This window comes from Achroia grisella, unplaced genomic scaffold, assembly GCF_030625045.1.
Source record: "Achroia grisella isolate CSIRO2021 unplaced genomic scaffold, CSIRO_AGI_Agris_v1 utg551, whole genome shotgun sequence".
In the NCBI taxonomy this organism is placed as follows: Eukaryota; Metazoa; Arthropoda; class Insecta; order Lepidoptera; family Pyralidae; genus Achroia; species Achroia grisella.
The window spans coordinates 516,307-534,197 of record NW_026712935.1 but is presented as its reverse complement, the minus strand read 5'-3'; the positions used below and the strand labels follow the sequence as shown (position 1 = coordinate 534,197).

At 29.6% G+C, this 17,891-nt stretch overlaps 4 protein-coding genes across 4 annotated transcripts in view; 2 read left to right on the top strand and 2 right to left on the bottom strand.

Annotated features, from left to right (window-relative positions):
• Positions 1 to 189: 189 nt before the first annotated feature.
• On the top strand, positions 190 to 1,856 carry LOC131848371 (large ribosomal subunit protein uL30m). The gene is made up of 3 exons (XM_059198194.1): positions 190 to 347; positions 966 to 1,095; positions 1,508 to 1,856. The coding sequence occupies exons 1-3, from the start codon at positions 235 to 237 to the stop codon at positions 1,802 to 1,804; spliced, it is 540 nt and encodes a 179-aa protein (XP_059054177.1). The 5' UTR covers positions 190 to 234; the 3' UTR covers positions 1,805 to 1,856.
• A 534-nt stretch (positions 1,857 to 2,390) lies between these two features.
• On the bottom strand, positions 2,391 to 4,402 carry LOC131848367 (uncharacterized). The gene has a single exon (XM_059198191.1). It carries the CDS (start codon positions 3,101 to 3,103, stop codon positions 2,450 to 2,452), a length of 654 nt encoding a protein of 217 aa, XP_059054174.1. The 5' UTR covers positions 3,104 to 4,402; the 3' UTR covers positions 2,391 to 2,449.
• A 62-nt stretch (positions 4,403 to 4,464) lies between these two features.
• Positions 4,465 to 14,470, bottom strand: LOC131848363 (cyclic AMP-dependent transcription factor ATF-6 alpha). Its single transcript, XM_059198184.1, is given in 13 exon segments — positions 4,465 to 5,319; positions 5,486 to 5,875; positions 6,132 to 6,375; positions 7,052 to 7,103; positions 8,385 to 8,509; positions 8,589 to 8,739; positions 10,506 to 10,696; positions 11,136 to 11,398; positions 11,480 to 11,567; positions 12,109 to 12,206; positions 12,706 to 12,827; positions 13,230 to 13,425; positions 14,267 to 14,470. Coding segments are annotated over 13 exon segments (2,373 nt in total). The 5' UTR covers positions 14,310 to 14,470; the 3' UTR covers positions 4,465 to 4,909.
• A 401-nt stretch (positions 14,471 to 14,871) lies between these two features.
• Positions 14,872 to 17,891, top strand: part of LOC131848375 (probable E3 ubiquitin-protein ligase HERC2) — a 51,942-nt gene continuing 48,922 nt past the window's right edge. The window contains exons 1-5 of the mRNA XM_059198197.1: positions 14,872 to 15,108; positions 16,254 to 16,428; positions 16,928 to 17,072; positions 17,185 to 17,349; positions 17,479 to 17,736. Coding sequence (XP_059054180.1) covers positions 14,872 to 15,108; positions 16,254 to 16,428; positions 16,928 to 17,072; positions 17,185 to 17,349; positions 17,479 to 17,736 — 980 coding nt within the window. The remainder of the gene's footprint in view (positions 15,109 to 16,253; positions 16,429 to 16,927; positions 17,073 to 17,184; positions 17,350 to 17,478; positions 17,737 to 17,891) is intronic.

Sequence of the window (17,891 nt, the reverse complement as noted above, 5' to 3'; positions counted from 1 at the left end):
TCTATGCACGGCCGTATGCCTTTTTGTTCTGTGAAACTGTGACTGACTGACTGATATCCATTACCATCCATCACATTATTACAATCTTGATTAGAATATACCCTGTGCTGTAAATTTAACAATAGTTTTAATATTCAATTTTCTATTTAAAACCTGTTTTTAAAACTATCAAACTGTAACAATTAATGTAAATATACAAAGAAAGAAAAATAGCAATTCTGTTTATTTATAAAAATGAATAAACAGCTGCTACAAAGCTTTAATCCTGTTCTCTCATGCTGTCGTTTCAAAGGATATAAGCCTCCGGGTGGTATACGATATCCTGGTGGTATAGTTTATTATCCAAGGTAATTATAAATATGTTGGATTATCAACATTTGTTTTAAAAGCATGGTTCCTAACAAATCGATAAATTCACTATAGTAAATTTATAAGTGGAAGTACAAATAAACTGACGGTCCACCTGATGATAGTCGACATCAAGCTGCTTGGCGATTAATACAACCAACATAAATTTTGTTCATATTTGGTAAAATTTAGATTCCTTAGAACTAAGTATAAGAGGCAGAAAGTATAGTCAACTTGTTGACTCAAGTTGCTTAAAATTATTAAGGGCGACAAATGTTTAATTTGTAGCCCTTAATAATTTTAAGTATAAGTATACCAATAAAGGTATATGCACTTTACCAATTTTCATTTTTAAGTTATATGTGCATCATTATTTACTATGTAAGAATTTAATTGAAGAGAAGTAATGATCAATCTGAAGATAATTATAAAAGTCAAAATATTTTTTACTCTAAATGTTAATATCAAATCTTAGCCTCAACAGTAAACTAATATCATGAAAAAGATGATCATGCATGACCATTATTAACCATCAAATTGCTTATATTTCTACTTTGCCATTATTTTTGTTATATAAAACAAAAATGTAAAATTATTAGCATATTATTTTATTTTAGGAATCCTGAAACTCACAGTGACCCTGAATATAAACCTTCAAAGTTGTTCAGAGTAGAAAGAATTAAGTCTGCCAAACATTATCCACACTGGGATAAGAAAATTCTGGAAGAACTTAGAATTTTAAATGGGGTATAACTCAGATTTTTAATTTATTAATATAGGACTATACATACCTAAATATTTTATCAAGATATAGCTGTCTAAAGGTGTCATACTAAGGTTGCTAATAGGTCAAGAAATAGTATTGCTTGTGCTATTTACCACTAAATCTATATTATTTCATTTTCACATGCTGGCATCTGATAGTTAAACTATCAGACTATGAGAAACTGTCTAACTATCAGATGCCAAAATGCAAATCTAATGACACCAAACTTATGGCTAATGCCATAAACCTATTGTTATTATAATTGTTTCTTATAAAAACCAAACATTTGTCTGCTGTGAATGTGTAAAATATTAAAATAAAATTAAATTAAATAATCTAATATATATTACATTGAATAAATAACATTACTAACTGCTTCAATCCTTTTTTCAGTCCAATATAGCCATTGTAAAAAACATTCCTGAAAATAATATGAGACTATGGAAAGTGAAACATTTGATCAAAGTGACACCTATAACATTTCCATATGGAGAACCAACTGAGGCAGACATTAAATACACAGTGCTGAAGGAAAATGGACAGTGTGTTGTTACAAAGTCACTAGAACCACAAAGCAATCAAATAGAAGCATTAGATAAATTTGATACAGATGTTAAAAAAATGGATTCCACCACTATCAAAAGGGACTCTAGAATGAAATGGAATAACCCATATACTGGTGGATTTTAAATGACATGCACAAAATTAGGATATTATAGTAAATAGATTAAATTGTTATTTGTCTTTTTAATTGATTCTCCTTTGCCAACCAGAAAGTGAAAGAAAATTAAGTTTGGCTAGATTACTTATTGACATTGTGCAAAGACCTTTCTTGTAAGAGCATGTTAAAGGGCTCAATGCAGGGATGTTGTCAGCCAGGCAAACTGCTTTAAAAACAGTTATGTTGAAACCTTTTCAACCTTTTATTGAAGGCAAATATATTTCCCAGAAATTTCATTGTCTACTATAAGATGATCCATTCATCATCATATTCTCAGGCTACAGTACAGCTAGATCTTAGTACCGTCTATACCATATTTTACTTGTCAAAAACAATAAATAATAAATTTATTGTTTTTGACAAGTAAAATATGGTACATTACAGTATGTTATTTAAATATGAATGCTGTTGTAATAATGAGGATCATAACTTTGTTATTGCAAAGGCCAAATGTAAGATTATAGTTTTCATTTATTTTTTCACTAATATAGGATGTAAGTGATTATTTTTTATTATTAGTAACATAAATGAAACACTGCCTCATAAAATCATCTATACTTTATTACTACATAAATAGTTTATAAATTACTGCTGTACCTCTATTGATATTATAGTTAATCGTCATTATTAGGATTATCAATACCTTTTTTGTTTACCAAATAATTGAAGTGTTCTGGTGTTTTAAAATAATTTTCCAATATTATTGCATGTTTATTTCCAATATCATATCTAGCATCGCCCCATGATACTACTAATGTAGGCGATAATTTTTTGAAATCTTGTAAATGAAATTCATGTTTCTTGATTAAATTAAAAAAATGTCCTCTAAATATGGCTAAGTAATTGTCGCCATCCTGATACATTCTAACTATATATTTAGATAGAAGAATTTTGATTGCTGCATGAAATAGAACAAATGCACCAACATAAACAAGGCACTCTATGGGACTATTCGCAACAATTACATCTTCTCCTAGTACAATAGGCTTATTCAAGTCTTGCATATTAAACTCAAATGCGGCATAATATAACCCTCCACAAGCAATGGTAGTTGTAGAAAATGTTAAATATGCAGTCAAATAATTAAGTGGCTTTTCCATAGGTGCTTTATATATTAACTGCCATCGTTTAGAAACACCATCAGCTTTCCTCCATCTTTCCTGTGTTTCTAGGAATTTTATAGGGTGTTGTGTAACATAATTTGCTGTTGATATTTGAAAGTTATATAGCCGGTGGTATACTGATCTGTACATTCGCATACAATTCATCGTAAGACCATACACAGAACTCGGATATGCATAAGAAATAGTTATTTTTCTTGAATAAACATTAAGCTACAAATTATTTTGTGTAACAATATTACAGTGTTCAAAATAATTTGTTGATAATATTTAAATAATTATAATAGATATACAACTTGAAATTCACTATTTTTCTTTTATATTACTGGAAATGACTTACAGAATGAAAAGAAACTGATTGTAACGCTAAAAGGCAGACTGACAATTAGGAACCATGTGGTTATATGACAGTGACAACTAAAATTTGATATGATTTTTACATGAATCGTAACAAGATAATGTGCCGTACAGCCAAATACTTTTCTATACAAATATAGGTATATTGTTTATAAATTACATACCTTTCTGAATCAATAATATAAAGGACTTTAATTTTGCTTGTATAAGATTAACAACCTATACTAATATTATGCATGGGATCTAATTATATTATATAATAAAACATGAAGACATTTTCAACCATGGAAATGAGTTTGATGGATGTATAAGTGGGTTCAGGCGCACTGTGCAGTAATTTTTATTATAAAACACTTCTCATTGTGATATTATATATTAAGTATAACAAAAATCAACACCATACATACATACATAATTTTGCATAGTACGACAAACTTAGGTGTGAAATGAAGAAAAGCGTATTTGTGACGAAATGGGACGGCACGGGACATGAAATGATAAAACAAAAATAACAACATATATTTTTACCTAGCATTATATCCTAATCATAATACCAATACAGTTCTCGCAATTCAAATTTTTCTCCTGGCTCACAAATGAATTGGTCATACCACACAATAGCACGTAATAAAATATAACACCCGTTAAAATATGTAGAAACTATAATAATATAACAACTAATTTTGTGATTATTACATAGAAATATTGTTCCAAATACTGAAAAACTCATAGAAGGAATGGATCCTTACCTGTTCTTGGCTAGCACAATCCGCAGGTCCAAACATTAAATATAATTTGGAACTAGCTATCTATATTATGGACACTGTTTTAAGAAAATGTCATAAGCAAAAGTCTTGGGTGTGATCACTAGTGTCACATTAATAACCAAAAGAAATTACTATTACAAAATATAGACACTGTTTACATTGAAGTGAATATACTCGAAATCCTTACTGTGACAAAATCAATACCTAAATACACTACCGCTACGTATCGAAAACGTAATAGTTAACTAGTCGACCTTTTTAAAATAACGTCGTTTAGTGTTTTACTTATGTAGACAGTAGGAATAATGTGAGCTTTGGATAGTTTATATATATATATATATATATATATATATATATATATATATATATATATATATATATATATATATATAAGTAATAGAAATATTTTAAGGAATGCTTAAATTTGTAAACATAGACATATAAAAAAAATTGACAGTTTAGAAATAAGTGCAAATATCCCTGTCTATACGTATTATCACTTGTCATATCCTATTGAGATCTGTTAATAAGTAATGTTTAAGTATTAATTTTCATAAATATAGATCACAGTTTTACTTTCCATACAGTTAAGAAACAAATCTGAAATTTGCAATTGTAAAATTTAGGAAATGGATGTAACTCCGCAATTAAAGTGATTACACTTTGCAGTAATGTAGGCGCAAGTAAAATAATATACTATTGCCATGGACGAGAGGTATTGCCCACTAAAAGGAAGATCTTGTAATACTGTGACCTTTTTTTATATGAACAATATATATTAATTAACCTTAAAAGAGAGATATAATTGATAGCATATTTTAGATTACACCTAATTTTGATTTGGATGTTCATTTGACATTCCTTTTAATTTCCTTTTAAAGTACTTCTCGGACATTTTTGAGCTCTCATACTTTGAACGTAAGTATTGAGCGAATAAATCTTCTTTACCAGAATCCAGACTATTTTTAACTTTGTTTAAAGTGTCCGGGAAGTTTGAAATATTATTATTTGTATTATATAAAATGTCAGACAGACTAGTGTCAACCGTGTCCTTGGTAGTTTCTCTATTAAAATGCTGTTTGTCCTCTGAAAATGATGCATTCACAGATGACTTAACTTGATCACTGGATTTCTTTCTAATGCTCTCGGGTAATGTGTTTGATTTTAATTTCACAAGAGAAGTGTTGACAACAGAACATTCGATTTGCATGAGTGTTACATGGTCTTTAGTCAATGAATCTGAAACAATATATATTTTTTAATAAATTAGTTTTCTTCTGCATATTCAGAATGTATTCATAAAATATCAGCAAATACCAATAAATTTGCTTGTTTATTTTTCATATAAATACATTAAAATCTATTATGTATGGTAATTGGTATATAGGACTGAGACAAGTCTTACCATTTCCATTTCTTGCTGGTAAAATTAACGCCATTTTAGGCGGCCTCGTGGTATTGTGTGATACCGCTGGCAATAACAAGTGTTCTCCTTTCCCAACACCCACAATATAAAATGTGTCATCCCTTCTCTGTAATGCTTGTAGAAATGCATTCCATTCACTCAGATCATCCATATTGAAGGGATCGACAGATTTCGTCATTGGTTTGTGATACAATCTATTGTAATCTATGACAGAATCTTCTGTGAAATCAATATCTTTATTCCTTCTCAATCGACGTAAGCGTGATTTCTCTCTTACATTTCTGCCTTGATTCTTAGTAGCAGCAAAGTCAGGAAAAGTACCATCTATGTTCAATTTATTAAACATTTTGTATGTTTCCAGAAAGCCATCTAAAATTTAAGGAAAACCTTTATATATGTATGTATGAAAGTATAATATTTAAAATATCTTATAATAAATATATCCTTGCTAGTGTATTTTTATTGATTAGAATACATTCAACATATAAGAATATGCGAAATGTGAAAATGTTAATTAATTATTAGCTGTTATTCTATACTTTTTATATGACTACTATATTAATGCGATTTCATTCGCATCCTTTCGGCCGTAAAAAAATATAGAAATATTTTAGGATTTCTTTACCATTGACTCTCTCATCATTCATATACACTTGTCGTTTTTTCCGGGGAGCATCAAGTGTCCAATTTAGTGTTTTTCCTCCTTTAATCCAACGGTTTAGTTCTCCAGCTATCCTAATGCTTTCAGTTTGATTAATACTAATGTCATTTAAATTTGTTGCGTTTTGACAATCTGTACCATAAGTGCTATTCAAATTATTATTATCTGCAAGAACAATGTTATATCAATTAAATATAATAATAGTAATCTCAGGACAATTCACTAGACAACTGATGCAAATATATATATACATATTATATATAAAAAACACCCAGACCAATACAAACAATCATACTCACAAAACAAATATTTGTGCAGTGCGAGGAATCGAACCCGCGATCATAGAAAATAAGGCGGTGTTAGCACACCGTCTTATTTCCTATGGTATAACGGCTATTACCATCGAGGTTGTCATTTCATTCAAAGATTAAAATTTATGGTTATATTTTATTAATACATTTTATGTTTGTTTTATGTGTTATCATAAAACAAACATAAAATGAATTAATAAACTATAATGTCTTCACGACAATGTTTTAGTGTTAGGTACACTGAAACATTACCATGAAGGACGAAAATTACATTAAATGTGCGCCACATGACCATAATGTGCGCGAACTTTTAGAAATGAGCTATACTACCTTATTTTAAATGTTAGTCATATAAAAGGCGTGGAAATCATTGAAGCGGTCGCCGTATCATCATCACTTATATCAGTTTAAAAATTTCAGTTTTATTCAAATTCTAGGTATATATAGATAATTGTCACATGAAATATATATAGATAATTGTCACAATAATAGATTCCAATCAAAAATATATAAAAGTAACCTGATGAAACGAGGACGACCTCGCCATATTTCACTTTATAGCGATTATCCAACGATTGTCCATAACAAATGGCGTCCACAGATGGTTGTATTTCTTTGACTGGATCTAAATTGTTAAGACGTACCTACTCCATCTAAGGTTTTAACGGAGAGTCCAACGTAAACCTGCGCTTTATTAAATATAGAGGAGCCTATGTTGAGAAGAGGACTGCTCTAAGGCACCATTGTTAAGCAAATAAATTGTTCTCTTTCAACATATACATTATTTAATATCTGAAACTTGGTATTGACACGTTATAGTTCGTAAAGGATTTTGAAACAAATTGAATCTTAATCTATTGAATTCTCAAGAAAACAATTTGTTACCAATGAGTTCTCATTCTCGAGTTAACTATACATTCCTACTTATAACTATACTAAAATTGTTATTAATTTTTGGTTTAAACTATGTCTATGGCGAGGACGACCTCGCCATATTTCACTTTATAGCGATATTTATCTCGGATTAAATTCGTTTATTGTCGGTGTTTACATCACCGGACAGAATTATAACGAATACAAAGATTATTTTTAATGTCGAACTAACAACCCTTCAGCGTATGCAGGGAAATGTCTTATACGACTACACTGGAACGCTATCTTTGACGGCGAAAACAATTCTTAATAACACTAGAAATGGTTAGGTTAATCACAGTGTAGCCCTATCTACTGCACCATGGTAAACGGACGTGCAAATATGGTAGCATATAGTACCATATATGCTACTACATTTGCACGTTCTGAATGTCTGATACTAATTGCTTATTGATAAATACTTAACCAGATTAAATTAATTGTATCTGTGATCCAGTTACTGTTGTGTACAGAAACGCATTATAAAACACGGTAATTCTATTTCCAAAATAAAATACTATGATAGTTTTTATATTAACTATTTATTTTCAAGCATAAGATCATCATCATCTTTATTTAAAGTATTTATAGAGATATTTAACATAGAGCTTCAGGAAGCTATAGAATGTAATATAAGACAATACTATAGGGGTGAAGGGGATTGTTAGTAATATGGACTCATGACCCTATGACTAGCAATGTACCATGTCAGGTTGACCTCCACACGGTTCCCCCTGAAAACCATCGTGTTAAATTCCTGGTGAATTTGTCACGATGGGCTAACTAACGTGACCCCATGCTCATCCTATCATCCTCCGTGGTGCCCCGCCAGCGTAAATCGTTAGCGCAGGCGGATGTATCATTATATTATCATCCATAAAAAAAAGACAGTATTATATACACTAGATTCATTTTCTGCTTGGCAACATTTAAAGTTATGGCTATAACAGAGTTTAATTTGGAAGATTATTACATACTTCAAATAAAAAGATACATAGTAAGGATTATGGTTTAAACTTACCCAAGAATATTCCAATTAATTGAAATCATGAAAACCATAGCAAATATAACAGCAATATTCTTCTTTGGCATTAATACAGGTAAGTCGATTCTGGGTATCTGTGAATTATATATCAATTAGTTACAAGTTTATTGAAATTTATATACATAAAGTATTTTCTGTAATAAGATAACTGACTTTCCGAGGCCTGCCATTTGTTTCTAGCTGTTTTCTGAGTTGTTTATTTTCGAGTCGCAGTTGCGTGATTTCTTGTTGCGCTAGAAACAATTGGTATTCCAGCGCCGTTACATATTCTTTCCTCTTCTGACGTGATTGACTAGCAGCCTCACTTTAAAAAAAACCAACAATTATGGTCATTAATAATAATACATTTAATTATGTGGCGTAATATTTTTCAAATTTGAATTAATCTACTTCAACAAATACCTCTATTAAAACAATAAAAAAATAAGCATCAAAATTAAACCATTCTGTAAAAGCAGAAGTATCACTGAACTAGTGAAGGAGTCAATATCTAGACACGCGGTAGCGTGTCAAAGCCGAGTTTCAAGTAAACTGGCAAGCAGCACCGTGTGTATATTTACACGAACCATTTGGAGCCACTTTTGACCCCCTCATAACTCAAAAACTCTTTCACACAAACCTGTCAAATTTGGTTCATATATTGAGACTTGCGAGATAAATATGTGTTCCAAATTTCATAAACATTCTCAAACGGTTATTTAGATTTAGATATTAATGTCCAAAAATCGTCATTTTTATCACTGATCAACTATAGATCAAAATTATAACCCACTTCCAGATGACCTAGGAAGTTCAAATTTGGCATGCAGATAGGTAATTAGGTGAATATAAAGGAAAAAATCTGAAATTGTTATCATTTTACTACAATTTTTCAATTCTATTTCAACTTATACTGGACGAATACTAAAATTCTATGAAAACGTTGATAGCCACCAATTGACATTGATCCCTGGCGAAAAATTTCATCGTGTACTGGACGGAAAGTAATGTTGTATGAAAACGTCGATCATTACCAATTTACGTTGAGTGTCGATAACTATTCAAATATTGCATTGAGCGGTAAACACTAGTTGCCATAATTTAGATTCTGTCTAAAATATACTCGTACTTATAACTAGGAGTATAAATTTCGTATTTATTATGTTGTTAACTGAGATTTGGTATTAATTATTGTTTCAATATTTAGCGCACATCGATAGTGTAAAATCATTATTTTTATAAATAATTATTAAATAATAGGCATTTCTAATCATTCGTTGTTAAATCTCAATGTTTTGTTTCTCGATATCTAACCTATAAGGTTGCGATTTATGCTACGAAATTTATAGCTTTCTTAAATTATACTTATATATTTGTGGTTATATTATTATTACATTATTTTAGTTTTAGATAATAGTTTAAACCAAAAATTAATAACAATTTTAGTATAGTTATAAGTAGGAATGTATAGTTAACTCGAGAATGAGAACTCATTGGTAACAAATTGTTTTCTTGAGAATTCAATAGATATAAGTCAATTTGTTACATAATCGTCTTTACGAACTATAACGTGTCAATACCAAGTTTCAGATATTAAATAATGTATATGTTGAAAGAGAACAATTCCGTATTTGCTTAACATATGCTATTACTATCCACAAATCACAAGGCCTTAGTTTTAGCAGTCCTCTCTCTGTCTAGTTGAAATATACTGTAGCCTTCGCAAGTTCTAAACATGCTACTTGTCGGTTCCTATTTTATTATTAGTAGTAACTAGCAATCGAAAGTAATAATTGATATATGAGAACTGGCCAAGTTAGACCTTAGGCTACAGTATATTATCCTAAGTTATAAGAAGAAATGATATTTTATATTGTTATAAATACATTTCAGGACAGACCATTGAACTTGGCACCCATTTAGATCTCATCTCTTTTGTCGTAGAAGTCAACAATCAAGGTATATATCATAATATTAAACTCGGCTATCATTTCACATTTATGTTTTTGATGGGATTAATATCCACTTGCCGTATCACTTAAATGAAATTTATGGAAATTAAATTATTTTATTTCAGTATATAAAACTTACCGATTTCTAATCATTCGTTGTTGTTTCTTCAGAGCCCTTATTTCAGAATCGCTTAGTTTTGACAGGTCTACATTAAGTTCAGTGGTATTAGTTATTGGTAACCCATTTTGTACTGTTGTTGTAGGAGCTATTTCTTGTTTAATGGCTAGTGGCTTTGGACTTATCACAATATTACTTCTAGGTGGAGAAACCTTTAATGTAATGAAATTATTATAAATAATATACATTGTACAATAATAAAAAAGTTAAATTCTAATGTAAATGTAATGTATAAGTAGTAAATGGGTTTTTAGAGGTGATATTACATTGCTTCATAGTAACTTTATATTCTTCGTTATATGACAGAAAATCTATTCTAATAGTTTCTAGTAAAAATGTTAACATACAAATAAAATTGATTAATTTCAGTTTTAAAGTAAAAAAAGTTTTTGTAATGTTCAAAATGTATAAACCAGTAATTTATGAAAAGAACTAAAATTTACAATGATATTTGTAGGTTTCGTTCGTCATATTTTTTTATTCACATAGATAATGATGCAACAGTAGATAACATAAGACTCATAAAAAAATAATTTAACTAGTGGTCTAATTACATTAATGTGAGTACTTTTTAATTAAAAAAGTTCTAACCTGTTTTGGAATACTAACACCAGTTAATTTGCCTTGAGGTAGTGGTGATATGACTATCTTTCCATTATTTGTACTCGCTGCTGTTTTCACAACTGCTGATTTTTTCATCAATATATTTGGTTTTCTAACTATACTAGGTGCATTTTTTGTGTCCACAACCAAATATTTTTGTTCATCAAGTAATATTATTTGTTGATTTGGTACAACATTTGAAGAGTTTTCATTAACAACTTTGAAATAATCATTTTGAATGTTGTTATTTCCTAAAAAAATATATATTTTTATCGCATAATTGTTTTAAATTACTCAATTAAATAAAGCCAATATAAATCACAAATACTTACGATTATGTACAAAAGGTACTGAATTACTTGGATTTATATTTGAAGAATGTAATGGAACTCCAGAATTATAAAATTCCTGCCTAACTCCCTGTAAATGAATATTGCAATATTTTACTTGAATAAAAAGAAACAAGTAATTTAAAAAAGTAGTTTAAAAATTCCACCTTTTTTATGTTTAATAGCGTCATACTCCAGAATTATTTGAAAAGTACCAAGTATGCATGGAAAGTATGGTATACAGGACTCCGTTACTGTTTGATTACAAAGATCTGATCCATGTATGAAGTTTTCCACATAGAGCTAAGATCCTTACATAGCGTAAGGATGGTATATTCAGGAGATAGACTAACATTTGAATCATATTTTTGTAATCAAGCCAATGTTTACTGTCTGCAATTTTTTTATTACTCCGAGAAAGGAAATTTTGAGATAAAACACAAATTTTGAGCTTTGAACTGTATTATTTCAAGATTTTAGAGTTAGAGTTTGGATGAAAAATTAATTTAAGTGAAATTAATTTTTCATCCAAATAAAATATAATTTATAAAAGGCACCTACATATACATAACAAAATAAATAAGATAAAATACCTACTTATATTACTACACATTACTATTAAAAAATACTACCTTTATGATTCCATTTTCAATAGCCATAAAAGGTCCATCTCTTTCTGAAGGAGAGGTCTTAGGCACAGTAACATTGGGTGATTCATCACTTAGGGTATCTGAAGCAAATATAAGATATCGCAATATTTACTTAGGTGCTACAGTTACTTAGAAGATACAATTTACATACACTACTATGGTAATGTGTATAAAAAAAAATGTATACACCTACACAATTGCTACACAACATGGGTAAGAAGTACTGTGAACTATCATTTCGATAAGTATATTTTAATCCAACATTTGAACTTGATACTGGTAAATCTATGACAGTGTAGTATCTATGAGGTTACAATACTCATAAATAAAAAAATAGTAATAATAACTCTGCACAATTCACACAATGCCATCCTGTCCCAAGTTAGTAAGTACTTGTGTTTTGGGAACCACAACTGACAGAAATAATATACTTTTCTTTATTCATACAAAACACTCAGGCCAATCACAAACAATCATACTCATGAACATTAATATTTGAATTGTGAGAAGAATCAAACCTGCAATCATGGGGAGTACATTGGTGTGCTAAACCACCTTCAAATAATAAAACATAAGTACCTGCTTTCTGTAAAAATAATTCAACATCTTCCAATTTTAAATTATTTGGTGGTTCCTCATCCAAATTGGACATCCATTCGAATGGTGACTGTGAGGACTGCCGTGCTGATGTAGGACTAGAACTGCTAACATAACATTTTGCTTTAGTATAAAGTGTTTCAACAGTTTAGTTTACTTCATAATTACATGTTTATTATATTATTGCAAGTTCCTTAATAAATATACAAAATTTATTTCAATTAACTAATTCAATTTGTTTTGTACATATTTAAGTATGTTTTAAACATTTTTATGATCTTTATTAATATACCAAGAGATTTTATTTTAACAAAGTGTAAAATTAGAATTACAAATAAAAATCTATAAACATAATTGTTTTATGGATCTTAGGTCGGGACAATTGTTACAAAAATATATTGCTTCAATAACATACAAAAGAAAGTATCTTTATATCCTGCTGCAAGGTATATAATAGCATTTCATTTAATCAACTTAAGTTAATAATAAAGTTGCAATTTACTTACTTTTTGGAATCATCATCACTTCCAGAATCTGAATTACTGCTCTCTGTTACAGAAGATTTGGCACTAGTTGTTGGTGATGTTAATGGCACCAATACAGGTGCTGCATCAGCTAATATCTCACTAGGTGATGCATCTGCTGCATTCAATAATGATGACCAATGATAATCTTTGTTTAACTCTTCTAGAAAATCATCCACTGTAATATATAAATATAACAATAATACTAAGTTTTATAACCTTATGTCTATTAGTCACCTACACAAAATGTATGAATGATTCTCTCAAGTGAAAAGATATGGTAGCAAGGACTAGCAGAAAGATTTACAGACAGAATGAGAGAGACCAGCTTAATCATTTGAGACAGATACAACCATTTCAGTAAAATAAGGCACATCATATTGGACTATTGTATAAAGATAAATAAATTATGATTTTTATAAAACAATTGATGTAATACAGTAACTACTTTTTAATAATTTACACAAATTATTCATTGCGAATAATTACGAATGATTCTAATTTCTAACTGAAAGTAGAAATTGGCCAAAATATGTATATGAACAAACTGTGTCTGTTTTTGAGTTGAGATGGTTTCAGAGCTCAGTGCAGAGTCTGGTACTTCTTAGTTTATTTTGAATAGATCTAGACACGCGAGAGCGTGTGTCAAAGCCAAGTTCAAGTAAAAGAACTGGCGATAAAATTATAAAAGATTCACTATTCAACTATTTCTAGTATTCATGTTTGATTTTTTGCACTAGGGCATTATAAATATGAAACAAAAAAAGGAAACATAAAAAAATATAAATAAAATTATTATCCATAAAATTACAGTGTACTTAACACTGTAATTTTATGGAAAACTTGATTTAAAGCAAATAAAATGTCATCCTTTCAAAAACTGGGTAGATAAAATGTTTCTTCTTTGATTGTATTGTTATTGTTTTTTTATTATAAACTAATAGTATCTTTACAGAAAGCATCCGGTTTGAATTCAATCAATAGGATTTTTATTTTTACTATTATTCGCTTATATTTACCGTAGAGACAGTCCTTATTGTCAAATAAAATATCCGTATCCATCAGAACAATTAGAACACATACATAAAATCTAATATATACTAATTTTCGTTATTTCTATGATAATAACAATTACTTATTGCAATATATCAAAATGCCACGGTCAAAATAAATAAGCATGCGTTTAGGTTATTTATATTTTATAATAATATTAGTTTGGTTAATGGTTTGTCATTGTCTGTCATAATGTACCTAATTATCTACCGTCTGTTTATTGTCAGTTCAAAATGCAGTCAATCATTAAGCAGCCTGTCATGTCATTGCACATCAATTTTTAAGTCAGTATCTCTTTGTGACAGAGCAGAGTACCATTGCATGTTTCTGTATTAGTGTTTGTGACTCTGTCTTTGTACTATAATAAATAAATAATTTTAGTAATAAAAAAGTTCTGTAACTATTAAACGTATTGTCTGATTTTAATCTCAGTTTCACAGTTTATTTATTTTGTAGTTATAATTATGTATTATTGGCTAGACTACTCGCTTAGGTTTATAGAAATATGATAATACTAATCAATATATTGATATAGTGATTCAATCCGTGTTAGAAAGTGCCGGTTACGAAAATGACTGGCCCTGACGAACAGGACGATTTCATATTTCGTCCTCAGCACCATTTGGATGCTAAATGGCTGAATCCGGAACTACAAGATGCTTTGCTCAATCCAGAAGCTATGTGTACACTATTTAACGCCCTTTTACAAGACCGAGAAATATATTTTGAGACTGGAAACGGGCTCGTAAATAGTGTTGGAATTACAGCTAAATTGGGAGATAGTGGCAAATATTACTGTGGATTGAGGGTGAGATTTGGCACTTCAATGTCTGTTGTACATTTTAATTTGATCAAGTAACCCATAACCACTAACTGTACTCATTAATCTAAACATTTATTATTTAAATCTGACTACTTGTTTAAGTAGTTTCTCATAATAATCTTGAACCTCATCCTTCACACCAGTATTAAGATTATTATTAGTGAGTGAAGACTTAGAAAATAATACAAGTACACTTATCAGAATTTATAGACTGGCCTGTGTTATCATTAGTAGTAGTAACAAATACTATATAATGACCATATATGAGGAAATCTGAAAGTTGGTAAACTTGATTCAACTTAAATCTTACCACTTGAATTTAAATCAATTGACAACTTCTTGACATAAGGTTTCTATAATAGTATTGTCTAGAATAGGTTTGCCTTTATGCAAAATATTATCTTAATAGAAAAATCATTATTACTCAAAAAACTGTATAAATATGAATGTTTATGGTGTGGTAACTGAATCATAATAAAAATGTACTATGTCCTCTACAATCCCAAATAATGGATATGGATCTGAAGGAGATACATGATTTCACATAATAGCTAATTTGTCCTTGACTTTCTATCTATTTTCTTTATTTGAAAGAAAGGACAAAACACTAAAAGGAGTTATTGACATCTTAATAGGAAAATCCAAAAAAATTGACTTCAATTAAGTAGATGATGATTGTACAGTTTTAAAAACTCACTCCCTGTTTTTGAAGAAAGTAAAATAATAAATAAATATTTAGTCCATCCTATTCTTAAATATATTACCATACTTTTTATCTTTAATTTGCATTTCTTGTAATGTGGCATAAGTTCAGAACACAGAACAAGTTCAAGCTGGTCTTATTTTTAACCCTTATTTGTCAGCATGTCTTGTGGCAAATCCCAAGAAGTTATGTAGGAATGAAATAAACTTGAAATTATTGTAAGTTCTAAGTTAAATATATGAATACATACTGTATTCAATATATTAGTCGTTTAGATAGAGAAAACCTTTCTTCTTGTCTCCTATAAAAGTACTGCATGACAAATAATAATTTTTGTTAATTAATCGTTTATGTAAACACTAAGTTTATTAAATAGTTTTGATAAAAAATGTGTTAGATATTAACTAAAAACTATGAATGTTTATAGATTTTAAACTGCACATGCTGTGATGGTCTTTGTGGCCCCCATTCTGGATGTGCATGTGCACCTTGTAGTACACTGTCTGCAGAGGAAGATCTCCGGAAGGCTCTGCTATCAAAAACTGTTGCACCAGCTTCGTCTATTCAAGTTGTAGATGATTTAAAATGGAAGCAAGATCCAGGTGATACAATATATCATAATTTTCGAATTTAGATAAAAATAGATATTTCAATGTATGACAAAGAAGTTCTATATTTACAATTTTCAGTGATGTATTCAATAGTAATGATCTAAAATCGCATCAAGTTATGTCTTGAAAGTACTTATTAAAAAATATATAATTGTGAACTTTTATCTGCGAATATGATAAAGAATATTTGGATGATATTCATACATTGTTATCTAATGTAAATTAATTGTTTAATTCTCAAAGTAATAATATATTGTAAATACTATAATGTCTAGACACTATGATATTTAGTATTCATGTTAATGTTTGTGTTTACTGGTATTAATTTAGATCAGGTTGTTAGACTTATATAGAGTTAATAAGAAAAGCTCAATATGCAAATAAATTATTAGTTTATACATATTCTATCCTAATTTGCATTTTAGTTAAGTATAATATCAGTGACCATTATGTTAAATACGAAATTAATTACATTTTATAATAAAAACAGGTCCAGAATGTTTACAAAGTCTAATGGAGTCACTGATATGGGAACAGCGTGTCCGTGCCATCAACACAGCTGCCACTTGTCCATACATTGCACAAGTCCGACGTTTGATAGTAATGTGCTATCGACACCTTGTAGCTGTTATTAGGTATTATATTTCATAAGACTCATAATAATTCTTTATTTTAATAAGAACTTTTTTTTATTTGTCAATACTTTGATCTTATATGTAACTAATATTGTTGTGTCATAACTCCCAGGGATCAAAATCACCATAAAGAATTAAAAAATAACAAATTAGATAAAAAACCTCCACATGGTGTTAGTAATAGAGCTCTCAGTAAAGTTGTCAGTACACTGAATAATCCTGTGGAACTTACTGATAGTCAAGAAGACACAGAAGAACAGATAGACGATTCAGAAAAGTAAGTTTTATTCATATTTATTTGTTTATAATATACTAATTCATGGTATTGTTATTAATTTAAAAATTGTTATAAAAACTGTTCATTATTTTTTCGCACTTAAATATACTTTTGTCCTAATTATTTTAGTGCATTTGGCCTCGCTCGAGTTGGTGCCCGTGCGGCTCTTCGGCTTGCTTTATCTCTGGTGAGGCGCGCGTGGCGCTGTGGTGAAGACGCTGACGTATGTTCGGCATTGTTGCGGGATGCGTTAGACGCTGTGCGAGCCTTACCCGACGCGGCTTTGTTCGCTGGCACAGGGGCGCTGCAACAAGCGCCACGTTCACAAAAGATATGGGCGGAAGTAGTTGATAGTGCAGCTAAATTCCTTCATCAAGTTGTGGCTGGGTTAGTATCTATTTATTATTGGTACTTTTTTATGCAAATGGTAATAAGAAATTTAATTTCAATGTTATCTAAGTATGGTTACATTTTGAAGACTTTTCTCATTGATTATTATAAGTTTCTATGTAACGACATTAGTAATTGTCTTCTGTAACTGT